The 13,274-nt window shown below is 42.0% G+C and overlaps 1 protein-coding gene across 4 annotated transcripts in view; it reads right to left on the minus strand.

The window, feature by feature from the left end:
* Nucleotides 1-13,274, minus strand: part of ADAMTS12 (ADAM metallopeptidase with thrombospondin type 1 motif 12) — a 290,866-nt gene that overhangs the window by 83,557 nt on the left and 194,035 nt on the right. For all 4 annotated transcript variants that reach the window (XM_004738060.3, XM_004738059.3, XM_045079456.1 and 1 more), the window contains one exon: nucleotides 9,681-9,850. In XM_004738060.3, coding sequence (XP_004738117.2) covers nucleotides 9,681-9,850 — 170 coding nt within the window. The remainder of the gene's footprint in view (nucleotides 1-9,680; nucleotides 9,851-13,274) is intronic.

Here is a 13,274-nt window from a genome sequence, read left to right on the forward strand (position 1 = left end):
GGTGCAAACTTAGGAACGCTCATCCTCAGGGGTTCTCGAAATGGGTCCTCCTAGCATCTAAGCCCCCATCCAACGGCAGGCGTTGTACTGAACTCCAGAATGGTGACGTTCCAGCGTTTGCCTTAGTTTTACTTCCTCTGAGCTTATGATGTTTGACTCACTCCCTGAAGGAAAAAACCATCCAGAGACTTTTGCTAGTCTTGTTTATATGGTGAGTTAAGAGGAATTTTGCTTAATAAAAAAAAAAAAAACAAGCCAACATAGCATTTGCACACTCTCGCAGATCTTGCTGTGCTTCCTAGCAGTTTCCTCTCATTTTAATTATTGCAACCACCCTATGGTGTAGTTATTTTCTTAGCACCATTTCATAGATGTGGCACTGAAAAACGAAGATTCCCGAGATCTCACAGTGTGAGTAGCAGAGCCAAATCTGGTGCCTTAGCTTAGAGCCCACTCTACTATGCCTTAAGCAACAGGCACAGCATTTCTTTAATAGAGGCTCTCTAACATCCACTCTGTATGTTACTAGGCAAGGCATTTATTTGCAGATCGTGTTGGTAGAATTCCAGTGGGACTCCATTTTAATATTTTCTCACAGGGCTTAAATATAGTGAGAACCACCAGCCTGTGGAGTCACAGATTTCTACAGAGAGCGTATATAAAAGCTTTAGCTCATGAAGACCCAGTATTTCCTTGAGAAAGTTACTTAAGCTTTCTGTGACTCAGTTTCTTATTATCCCTGAAAAACAGGGATAATAATTCCCACGTTGTAATGCAACTGGTGAGGGTTAAGACGGAGATCGAATGTGGAGCACTCGGCATGGGGTCTGGTCCACAGTAAGTGCTTGACACACAGCAGTCATGATCTCGGTTCTCACGTATTTACCATGAACTCTATGAATTCTAAGGGTCTCACAGTTGCTCCCCCATGCCATGCTTCTATCACGTCAGTCTTCTCCAAAGACACCTATCTTGTAATGCTGATTCAGTTCTCCTTCCCACCCAGAAAAACCTTTCCTGAAAGAGCCTCTTTGCCTTCAGATTATTCTGTTATGCCACTTCTAATCAGTTCTACAGTAAACCCGGACTTTGTTTTACTATTTCTTAAACAATTTGTCTTGTCAGTTTATCATACAAAATTCTAGATCTTGGTAGGTCAGTAATTGGTTCTGTGACTTTTCTTTACTGCCCCTCTGGACCTGGTTCGAAGCTGTTCTGCTCCTGCAGTTATCGCTAAGGTCCTCACTGCTCTACACTTCTGAGACTATGGACTGGACAAGCTCCTTTGGTCCTCTGTGCATTAACCGGCCATGGCTGGCCTGCTCAGTGTGTGAAGGAGAGGACAGAACATTTGCCTATTGAGGACTCCAGTACATGGAGGAGGTGAGAATAAGAACAGTCTGGGGGATTCTGCTTCACACGGCTTGGGCATCAGACCCCCAGCGATTCGGGTCTCAGGTCTGACTCCTACATCTCGCCCAAGGCCTCCTCGGTCTCTAGTCTACTTGTCGGAGGGGCTTGTCGGGAGAAGAGTATTAAAACCTCTCATGAGGCATCTGGCATAGAGCAGTGGCTTAAATGTGGCAGTTACTACCATCAACATTTCCCAAGGAATACTAACAGGACCTTACTCCTAGAAAAGGCTTTTAACACACATTCACTAATTAACAGACATGACAGATGTCAACACTGTTAGGGAGAAAATTTTGGATCAAGTGGCAAAGAGACCACCTCGATCCTGAGAGATAATCTTCAACTCAGTCATAAAAATGAACCTTGACCTTAGTGATGAAAGTCAAGGTTGTTCGTTGCAGCAATTAAATGTTTATGCAAAGAGAGAAGGACAGATCCATGAAGGTGCACTTCCATTATGTCGTTTCATATATTCAGAGTCACTATGCAGTCACTAGGGGGAATGAAGTAAGCCACAATGTCATGACATTCTGCTAATGAGCACAGCACGTGGCAGGATTGACCAGGCAGGATTTCATCTGTATCCCAGCTAAAACCTGCTGTTAACAACGGTGGACTCTAAGGAATGAGTGAAGCAAGGGATGAGAATTTATTTTATTTCATTCTATAACATACATGTGCATGTCTTTTAAGGAAACATAAATTTCTTTTAAAAATAACGTCTTGGCCATCCAACAAGAACACTGGAAAGGTCTCCTTTCTTCTGTGATAAAACACATCTCCAAGAAGAGAGGCCCTCATTTCAGGACTTCTTTGCATTTTGCTCATGTGATACGGGACTACTACGACCCAAGGTTAGACAGGCTAACTCTAGTCTACTCGTGGAAGAAACACACATTTCTACCGAATCTAAGCATAGTGGTCCATGGAGTCTTAGGAATAATCCAGTAAAGAATCTTCAGGCAATAACCACACACAGACCTCCTGCTCCCACTATCCCAGAGCTCACACACCTGTGACCCACAGGGGTGCCGAAGGCCAGAAAGAACCCTGTGCTTGAGAGCAGCAGCACCTTGTTGAATGGAAGGTGGAGGGTCATTTCAGCACTTTACAAGCCTGACCCTGAAGTCCTACTTCCCTGTCCTCTCCTCTGGCCTTTCTCTTCCATGGTGCTTCGGGTACGTCATTGGGTTGGCCTAGAACACAGGCCTCTGTAGGAGACAGGAGTAGCAACAGATGCTCTGAGCTCTCCACCATCATTATAGTATCATCACAGTCTGTCCCAACCCCTTGGATTCCATAACATCCACAGAATTGAATGTTTTCACTGTCTCAGATTTATTCATCTGCCCTGACACTTCCCTTTGGATCACAAGATTTTCTTTTTCTCTACCTTTCAGGAGCTTTCAAACCCATCTATAATTCAGCTAAGGGAAGACTTTCGGGCTCATTTACTGCTGAACTCTCAGCCTCACTCTGTCTGATTAATCCTCTCAAAGGAAGTGTAAGGAACTAAATGAACCTAATGAACCAACAGTTGCATTTTCACTTCTGGTGAAACAGGATGGCTCAAGAGTTTCGGATAATGATTTTCAGAAGTGGTCATTAGAAGCCAAAGATAAAACTTGGTAAGAAGGATAAAAGTATTTCTTAGGTCAAGGAAAACTTTTGATGCATTTCATATTTTGTAAGTAGATTGCTAGTAGAGTTTCGCCATTTAAACAAAAATCCAGTTTCTACACTCCATTTTTAGGCAGGGCTCCCCCAGTGTGAGCCCCGAAGCTGCTGGCCAGGACATGACACTTGGCTGAATGCTCTACATCACTGTCTTGAAGCTCTTTTTTTTTTTTTTTGAAAGAAAGAGAGTAGGAGCAGAGAGCCAAGGGAGGGAGGGAGAGGGAGAGAGAGAATCCCAAGTGGGCTCCATGCCCAGTGCCGAGCCGGACATGGGGCTGGATTTCACAACCATGAGATCCTGAACTGAGCCAAAATTAAGACTCGGACGCCTAACCCACTGAGTTAGCCAGGCAGCCCTTGAAGGTCTTAATTTTATATTTGAACTTGTGTTTTCTAAGTGAGGTCTCATAGGACAATGAAGAGCCTGCATGAGCAGAAGACATGGGTGATATGCACATCTGCGGTTTCTTGCCAGATTTCAAGAAATACTAAACCTTAAGCAAAAGACACAACTTAAGATGTTTTATTCTTGTAACAAGTAATATTTAATGTAACAAAGAAACTCAGTTTAATAACAAGGCTCAGATCAGCTTGAAGGAAAAAACATATAAAGTTCTTACCAAAAACTCAACCAAAAATCAAACAATTGCTAAGACTCTGTAACTTTGGCAGATCTAAACTTGTATATTCTTTTACTTTCTGATATGGCAATATTATAATCCCTATGTATATCAAAATATAATATTAGTTAAACAGAAGAAGGCATTAAAATTAATACATTCTACAATAACTGTGGAGCTATAAAAACAAGAACAGAGGTAATTTTTTCCAATAAATTAAACCTATTTCACTGATGTTTTAGGTGAGGCTAAATGTAGTAATATTTTCCATTTGTTATATATTTTTATGTTCTGTCTTTTGATGAATATGTTTAAGAAATGTGATACTACCTTTGGAATTACAACTTAAATTATTTAAGAACAATTTTGTCATAATGCTTACAAGTTTAGAAAAACCTGGTTTTCAAGGATTCAAGACAGATCAGTTTAACAAAGCTAACATTTGTCACAATTTGTCACAATGCCAGCTGTTGGGGCTCTTTTCTCCAGACCAGAGTTCCTTGGCCGTGAGATCATCTGTTCCTAAAAATAGGAACATCATCTTAGGTAAAATTTAAAATGCAATGCGTGGTTGTTAAGGACAGAACCTTAGCCTAGTCTGTTTTACTGGTTAGCACTGAGGCTGCAGTCAGGCCTGGGCTAATTCCTCCTGGCTCTACGCTACAGTCTGCGTTTAGGCAAGCCACTTAAATTCTCTTCATCTAAAAGCAAGTCCAGAAAAACTGGGACAAACCCCTACATTTCCTCCTATTATTTTCTTGTGGAGAGAAAATCAGGAAAACACATAACATGCTGGGTGGAAGGTCTGGCCCAGAGCAAAGCCTGACCTAAGTCTAAGACAAGCTCTTCCCATTATCAGTTAGGAGATAGTTTCACTGAAAGTAGCAGAAATTGTTGTTTCCTTGTCTGAAACAGGCGGGGCTTTATTTGTCCCCAAAGACGGGAGATCCACAGGCGGGAGTTTAAAGTCATCCGCCTTCCGGCCTTCCTGCTCAGCCACTCGATGTGGGGTGTCCACTTTCTGGATGCACTGTGACTGCTCTACTCCCCGTAGGGTGAACGGCAGGAAGGTGTGGGGGTGAGGACAGCTCCGTTAGTACCCTTGTAACGGAGTACCCTCCGTTGCAAACCCTTGCAGAGGCACCTGCACAGCTCAGTTGGTGAAGCGTCTGACTCTTGATTTTGGCTCAGGTCATGATCTCAGGGTCCTGAGCGGGAGCCCTGCGTCAGGCTCTGCGTGTACACTGACTGGGCATGGAGTCTGCTTAAGATTCTCTCTCTCCCTCTGAGCTCCCCCTTCCCTCCAGAACAAAAACAAAACCAAAAACCCTTCCAAGCCTTACCCTGAGGGGCCTCCATCTTTACCTCTTTGGTCAGATTTGGATCTCCCCGGAATATGAGTTTGTGAGTCTTTTCATCTTCTTTTATTGTAGAGGCAAGTGAGGACAAAGAGGGTTGGGCCTGGCTTTGGGCTGTCTGCCAACAGCGTCCATACTATTTCATCATTTCCTAATGATGGAAATGAAAGCCATAGATTCCTAATCTGTCAAATGAGAGGTTCCAGCCAGAAGATCTCCTAAGCTGCTCCCCATGCTTACATTCTCTTTAAAGGCTGTTTCTATCAAAAGCCCAAGTCTTATTGCAATAAGCTCCATGCACACCTCCCAGGCCGGGTGTGGGACTGAGCCCTCCCGCTTGTGGGACCCTCACTCCTTCCCTAGGCAGACCGCATCCAGTGACCGGTCCAGCTGGGGCATAAAGGTCTGGCTCTCTCACCTCAGCCTGGCCACTCTGAAAGTCTCTGCCAGATGCAGAGCTCCCCGTGGGGAGGGGTATGGCCTTTGCTGTGCATGCCCTGCAGGCCAGCTTCCCCCTTGCATACTTGCTCTGCCTTCCCTCTCCTTTTCTCCCACAGCTGCTGAACCTCCTGCCTGCTAGTGCTGGTTTCTGAGTCCGTTTCCTGGGGAACCCTAACTGCAGCGATTCTGGAAAGATGTTCCTGAAGTATCCTATTCCAGGAGGAGCAGATGGGGCCTGACTTCACATCAGAACCCTCCACCTTTGCTGGAAGCCTCACTGGCATCGAGCATTTATTTACTAGGTCTTAAATATCTGGAAGCAACAAGTTAAAAATTAGCCTAAGTGAATTTGGGCTAAATTGGGTATTCTGAGAAAGGTGAAAATCAAAAAAAAAAAAAAAAAAAAAAAAAAAAAGAGAGAGAGATTCCAGGAAAGCGACAACACTGATAGCAGGCTCTGGTCATTTCCTAATAGAAGAGGTAGGATAGATAAACATTTCTATTAACACAGGCTAACAAAGTCCCTGAGACTCTGTATAAATTCATTTAAATATATATCTATCATCTATCTATCAGCTTCTTAGTCAGACATATGCTTTAATTCCAGTTCTACTGTATAAAATCCTACAGCCTTGAATAAGTTATTTTCACCTCTGAGACTAAGCTTCTTTATCTCCAAGGCTGGGGAGTGGGTAAATGAGAAAACATAGAGTGAAACAGAGTCATATGCTTATATAAATACTGGTCAGAAAATGCAACTGATCAGGGCAGCTCTTCATGCTGATGCCTACATGAAAGTGATCAAGGGAAGTATGGATAGTTTTTTTGTCAGGAGTGCTGGAAAAGAAAATGTCTATCTTGGAAAGGAAGTTGATCTAGATTGATTTAGTAGTTTTCAAATCTTTTAAGCAGAATAATTACTGTTCTTTTTTTCAAACAAGAACTTGCAGCTAACATAAAGTCAGGATTTTATGAAGCAAAATTTTGAAGGTCAAGGATATAGTGGTTAAAAAGAAGTCAGTGGGATCTAAAGAAATCATTAAGAGGAACAGAACATTTTGAAATCAAGCCTATGGATGGCAATTAGACTTACGTTCGCTGCAGCATCTAATTATTTCCTTTCAGTTTTTTGTTGCACAATATTGAAAAATCTCAACTCACAGGCAAACAGTTGCAAATAACAGTTTAGAGCAACTCAGCCTGCAATCTCAGGATATTTCTCAATTAAATTGTATTGATGGGAGACTTTCATTCTAAGGTCTTCAAAAAGCCAAATTAATTTGACTATGTAAGTTAGTGCACCGGTGGTCTTTGGTATATTAAAGCTTGAAACACAATATTTTTGAGTGTAAGCATTGTTTTTCATTGCACTTTGATTTTTTTGGCATATGATGTCCAATTAGCCAGCATACACTACATCATTAGTTTTGATTAGCATCCAACGATTCATTAGTTGCGTCTAACACCCAGTGCTCAGCACATCACATGCACTTTTAAAGACTAGTTTAAAAATTTTTTTGAAAAATGAAATTAGGGGCTTCTGGGTGGTTCAGTGGGTTAAGCCTCTGCCTTCAGCTCAGGTCATGATCTCAGGGTCCTGGGATCGAGCCCCGAGTCAGGCTCTCTGCTCAGCAGGAAACCTGCTTCCCCCTCTCTCTGCCTGCCTCTCTGCCTACTTGTGATCTCTGTTTGTCAAATAAATAAATAAAATCTTTTAAAACAATGAAATCAGAATCAAACATTTTTGGAAGCCCTGGGGTTCCATGGAAAACTATAAAATTTGATGGAGTTTCTATGCTTATTCCAAATTGCTTGAATCTATGGTTCTTCTTCTGTCATTAGCTAGTTAGCCCAGCTGCTCAAAGTCATTCACCAAGACACTTATCAGTGTCCGCCACATGGGTTGAAAACCCTGCTGTACATTTACTTTATCCTCTGGTGACTTCTGATGGTGAGGCTGGGAGGGTGAAGTGCTCAATGCCTGGCCCAGAAGAAATGCTCCATGCCTGGTGTTGACATGAATGACCTACTTCTGGTCACCAACTAAACAAATAACTCTGTAGGGTAGAGATTAATGAGGAAAATAAATCAGTGTGTTTGCTCAAGGCGGTAGCTACCTGGATTAGCAGCTAAGTCACTGTGCTTTAGGAATGGTCCCAGAGCCTGCAGGATACCACCAGGATGGGGGAGGGAAGCTTCCAGCCCGAGGCTTCCAGCCCGAGTGGATAGTGAGGTCAGTAGATGGCCCTCAGCTGAATCCCCCCTGTGGTTTACTCAGCATCAGTATCAGTGACAGATGCGAAATGATCCCTCCAAAGTGAGTGAAATTTATGTCCACTTTGATGACTCGTTTCTTTGGTACCTATTGTTCTGCTATGCGATACGCAGGCATATGACAGATGCTTGGTAAATAAATGAAAAGCCAAGGCAAATCACATCTTATTATTCTAAGTCTAGCTACTGGAACTGTCAGAATTCAGCTCAAACCCCACCCTGCATCAGGCAAGGAGGGGATCCCAAACTAAGCCCATGTCCCAACCCTGGGCCAGCTATGCTATTTTAGTTCAGGCAGGTTGCTCATTTGGGGTCTATAGCACTACTGTCCCAAAGAGCTCCAACAAAATAGAGAATGTTCAAAATATAAATACAGATAGTTCTAATTGGATGTACCTTTCATCATTAGTTGTGTGTGTGTGTTTGTATGTGTGTGTGAAAGCTCCTGTGCACATATGTGCATGTGTGCGTGTCCACACGACTATACACATGAGTTCTGCTATATTCAAGCACCTGGATAAGGAAGCTGAAAAGTTGAATTAATAACCAAATGACTCACACCTGTAGAGCAAGGATGATACCCAACGGTGTGGGGGCAAGGAGCAAATGTGGCCCGTGACAACCAAACACCATCAGGGTAGTCCAGAGACCCCATAATGACAAAGCACTATTGAGTCTTTCTTTCAAAAGCAATTGGCTATATAATTTTTTATTTTTTTTTTAAAGATTTATTTGACATAGAGAGAGAGAGATCACAGGTAGGCAGAGAGGCAGGCACAGAGAGAGGGGGAAGCAGGCTCCCCGCTGAGCAGAGAGCCCGACGAGGGGCTCAATCCCAGGACCCTGAGATCATGACCTGAGCCGAAGGCAGAGGCTTAACCCACTGAGCCACCCAGGTGCCCCGGCTATATAATTTTTTAAATAGTCCAAATACATAATTTTCATTCACATGATTCCTCTTGTGTTCTATCACACTGAATTGACAGAAACTTAAAAAAAAAAATCATCAAAAATTTTGCTTATTCTTTACTCCCTTGACTCAAATCTCCTTAGCTCAGGAAAATCTTCCCTCTTTCATTCTCTGCTTGAATAATAACACATTGCATGGGTATTTTTGGATGCTAATGTGTACCTAATGGTTAATGAGTCTTCTTCAGTTTCAGGAGGGAAGATGTAACTGGTACTTACACAGGGGAAGCATTGTCAAAGCTTCTGGTTCATTCTGCAGCTCAGCTGTGTTCCCATCCCCTGATGAGCATCCTTTAGATGCTTGATTTTACTTTTTACACCTCTTATACTCTCCTGTACATACAAAATATTGATTTCTGGCCCAGAACTGGCTTGCATTTATTTCTGATGAAGGCTTTCCTACCATCCTGGTTTCCTTGTGTTTTCCTCCTGTCAGCTGGAATGACTGATTCTGTTTTGAATGCTTTCCCTTTTCCTTCTTCCAGTAGAAAGACCTCTCATGCTTAACAATCATCAATACTTCTTAGCCGTCTTCTGTGAAATGACTCCAAACCTTCTCTGAATTTCCGCCAAAATTATAATCAGTTCACACACTCATCGAGGAGCACTTTCATCAGCAATCTAGTACCACATTCCTGTTTGCCTCACTGATGACTTAGGGGCACCTCCCAGGTCCTGAAGTGAGCCACCATGTTTGATAAGTGTCTTTTATTTCTCACAGAACCCAGCACCGAATGGATATCTTCAGGCTTCAACATGTAATGTTCAACCTAACCAGGCCAGCATTTCCACTCTTTAAATATAAAACTCCTTCTGGTGTAATTCTCTCTCTGTGGAACTTTGCAGGGCATCCCAGGGCATCCCAGGGCATCCCAGATGCCCTGACATAGAAACGCTCCTACTGTCCTATACTGTCACAGCTCCTTACCTGGATTAAAAACTGGAAACCAGTGGTAGAGCTCATTCTTGTAGGGAACGGTGTCAAACTCACTGCACTGCATCTGCCGGAAGGTGGGCACGTCTGGGCGACAGGGGTGGACGTTGCACAAGCGATAGCGTTTCCTCTCCCCAGTGCAGTACTTCCCGCCAAACTTGGGTCTACACAGGAAACAGACAAGCTGTTCGTTTGTTTCCTTAGAGGCTACCATTTTTCCTTTAACATCCCTTGGCATCTGGTCATGTCTGGTCTTGGCCAAACCATGCCCTGATCTACGCTCAAAACTAACCTTTTACCAAAATTCTTCCAATTTCATACATTTTTTGACTGTTGTTGTTGCCCACGACCATTCAGTTCCAGGTCTGTAGTTGCCTAATTTGAAACAGTGAGTGTATCTTTTCTACTTGTATATCCCCCCAGCCTCCCAAACTCAAAATATACACTGAGAAGGGATGCATCATTCTCCCTCCAAAATCTGTTCCTCTAATTCCTGTTTAGCAAGTTAAAAGTGGTCAGATTGCAGAAGCCTCCAACCCCTGCCTTCCTTTGACCCCACCGTCCAGTCCATCAGCTACCCAATCATCAATCATGTCTTTGTGTTTGTTTTCTCCTCTTTGTTCCCACAATCACGGAACTAGTCTAATTCTTCTCTCTCTTCCTGTCTCCCATCTGCCCATCTTTGCCCTCATTCAATCTACTGTACACATCTGGTTAATTTTTATGACTGCTTTAATTACTTTAGTTTCTTGTTTAAAAACCTTTTGTGGCACCCAATGACCACAGAACCAAGTCCAGCCTCTTTAGCTTAACATTCAAGGCCTTCATGATCCTGACTTAATTCATCCTACCAACCACTTCTCACCCACCCCTTCATTTCCATATTTTTCCAGTGACACAAGTTGACTTATTTACTATTTCTCTTCCATGCCCCTGGATAGACCTCCCCCATCTTAAATCTCTGTCTACCTGCTACCAAAGCTTTCAGGACTGAATAATGCTATACCTCCATCATAAACTCTTCCTGGATTTCTGCCAGAAGTAAACTCTTTCTCCTTTCACTGATGCCTGATTGTATCTACTGTATGCATTTACTCTACTTATCACTCCAAAACACAGTTCACTGATGATCCAATCCAAGCTCTATGTCACCTGTAATCTCTAAGTCATATTTTGAGTACAGACAGCTCTTAATAAACATTCAGTGAAAATATAAGTTAACCTTGTTTTAGAATAATCTTTCTCCACCCTTTTTTTTCCTTTGCAATACACACAAGGGCAGTAACAACCTTCCCACGAGGATCAATTATTCATTCAAAAAGGGCAAAAGAAATATATCAGACTGCTGTCACAGAAGAAGAGGAATTCTCTGTCCTTTAAGAAAGCTCCAGGCAGGGCACCTAGGGGACTCAGTTGGTTAAGTGACTGCTCCAACTCAGGTCATGATCCTGGAGTCCCAGAATCAAGTCCCACATCAGGATACCTGATTAATGGGAAGTCTGCTTCTCCCTCTTACCCTCCCCCTTCTCATGCTCTCTCTCTCACTCTTACTGTCTCAAATAAATAAATAAAATCTTTCTTAAAAATTAAAAAAAAAGAAAGTTCCAGGCAATCTATGTATGTCTTCTTGTCTCCACCTCACTGTGTCTGAAATTGGGAATTGTGTCTGCTTTTGCAGTGCAGCAGAATGGGGTCAAATACCTTGGGGTTTGAACTCTGCTTTACTTTGTATTATTAATTAGATGATTTTGAGCAAGTTATCTTATTTCTCTACACCACAATTTTTTTTTCATTTGTGAAATGAGCATAATAGTTCTTAATCACAAGACAATGCACATGAAGATTTAATAGAGTAGCTAATACAGTGTAAGAGCTCAGTAAATGATATCATTGTTGGATTATTGTAAGTATTAATCAACAAGTATTTATACAATGTGTTCAACATCATTTCTAGGGAGGACAGAGTCCAAAAAAGGTCAACCCATGCCCATGTGTCTCCTAGAAGCTTATAGTCTTGAGGAGGAAAAAAAATAATCATCTATGTAATAAATAAGAGAAAATTTAAGAGCAATTATGTATCCCTGACTGTAAGTACAGTGAGGGTTTGAGGAAGGAAGCAAACAGTGGAAGTCAGGCTGATTGGAAAGAACTCACAGATCAGCTCTCCTGGAGAACAGCCTTAGAGGATGAATGGAAGTGGCTTCTCGGTGCTAAGACAGAAAGCATGCCAAGTGAGCAGTCTCGATGAAATCACATTCTAAAAGCACGGGGAAGTAGGACATCTTCCCAAAGTGCCCAACTGATAGTTGGAGAGCCAAGATTTAGGCCCTTATCTTCTTTAGTCCATAGCCAGAGTCCTCATCCATTGTTACGCTGCCTGACCATGTGGTCTAGGGGGACAAAGACTTCAAACCCTGGCAGTCTTATTCATTTCTGGTTGCAGTTGTCTTCTCATGAGGTTCTGCTGTACTTTGCTCTCCTTGAGCGCCCATGACATTTCCTATATTTCCCTCCCCACCTTTCATTATGTGGTTTGAGTAGCCTTCTGTTCCTTGAACATAAAAGAGCTTTGACCATACCAGTTCACCTTTTACTGACTCCATGTAGAAGGTAGTAAGAATTGTCCATGATATCTGAGGTTAGATCTGTTTCCCATTCATAAAGACAGAGTGACACTTTATGACTTGGCTCTTCTCCAATCCATTTCCATCCAACAAACATCTCTGAAAGTCTTACAACCTCTGCTGGCTTCTTACTAGACACCTGATCAACATCAAGAGCAGAGTCTCAATGTCAGCTGACCCCGCACTGGCCTGAATCCATAACCTGAGTCACACAACTGAATCTGAGGCTATGTTTCCATTGTCATTGTTCTCAACAAACTTAATCAAACAAGCTACTGAGCTCAGACAGGGTCACTCACCTGAGGAAACTCTATGACACACTGTGGTCTCTAAGATGGGCATTGGAACCATTTTTCCCATGACGCCAAGTTAGAGATTCATCCAACAGTTCCTCAACAAAGATGTCCCTTTCTGACTACCACAGATCACCCTCCCAAGAGGCTGTAGACAGTAGCGGCAGAACACAGAACACAGACAACAGGTCTCAGAGCAAATCGCCTACATTAACTAATCTCTAAAATGGAAATCATATTTCTTATCACATTGAAATAACTCACAAAATGAAGATTTTCTGCAGAAATAAGAAATCCCTGGCTTCTAATTTTTGAAGCCACTGAAATCTTTTATTTAAACAAGAGCGACTTTTATTAAAGAGTAAAATTTAAAAACAATTTCATCCAAATCCCTCAAAGGTATGCTTTTATGGGTGATAAATGAGAAAAAAGATCATAATAACTACTGTAACACCTACCATTTATTGACAATTTAATGTAGTAGGTTCTGTGTTCAACTCTTTATATATATTAACTTAATTCTTAGGAGAAATTTATTATATATCTTTATTAAATATTCAGTGTATGTATACATACACACACATATATATACATAAAGTAATATATTTACTAATAAAAAGGAAAAGTGACATTTGGAACTTAGATACTTAGGAGATCGTAATCACATTCAC

This window comes from Mustela putorius, unplaced genomic scaffold (genome assembly GCF_011764305.1).
Source record: "Mustela putorius furo isolate JIRA1106 unplaced genomic scaffold, ASM1176430v1.1 tig00000407_pilon_pilon_pilon, whole genome shotgun sequence".
Lineage (NCBI taxonomy): Eukaryota > Metazoa > Chordata > Mammalia > Carnivora > Mustelidae > Mustela > Mustela putorius.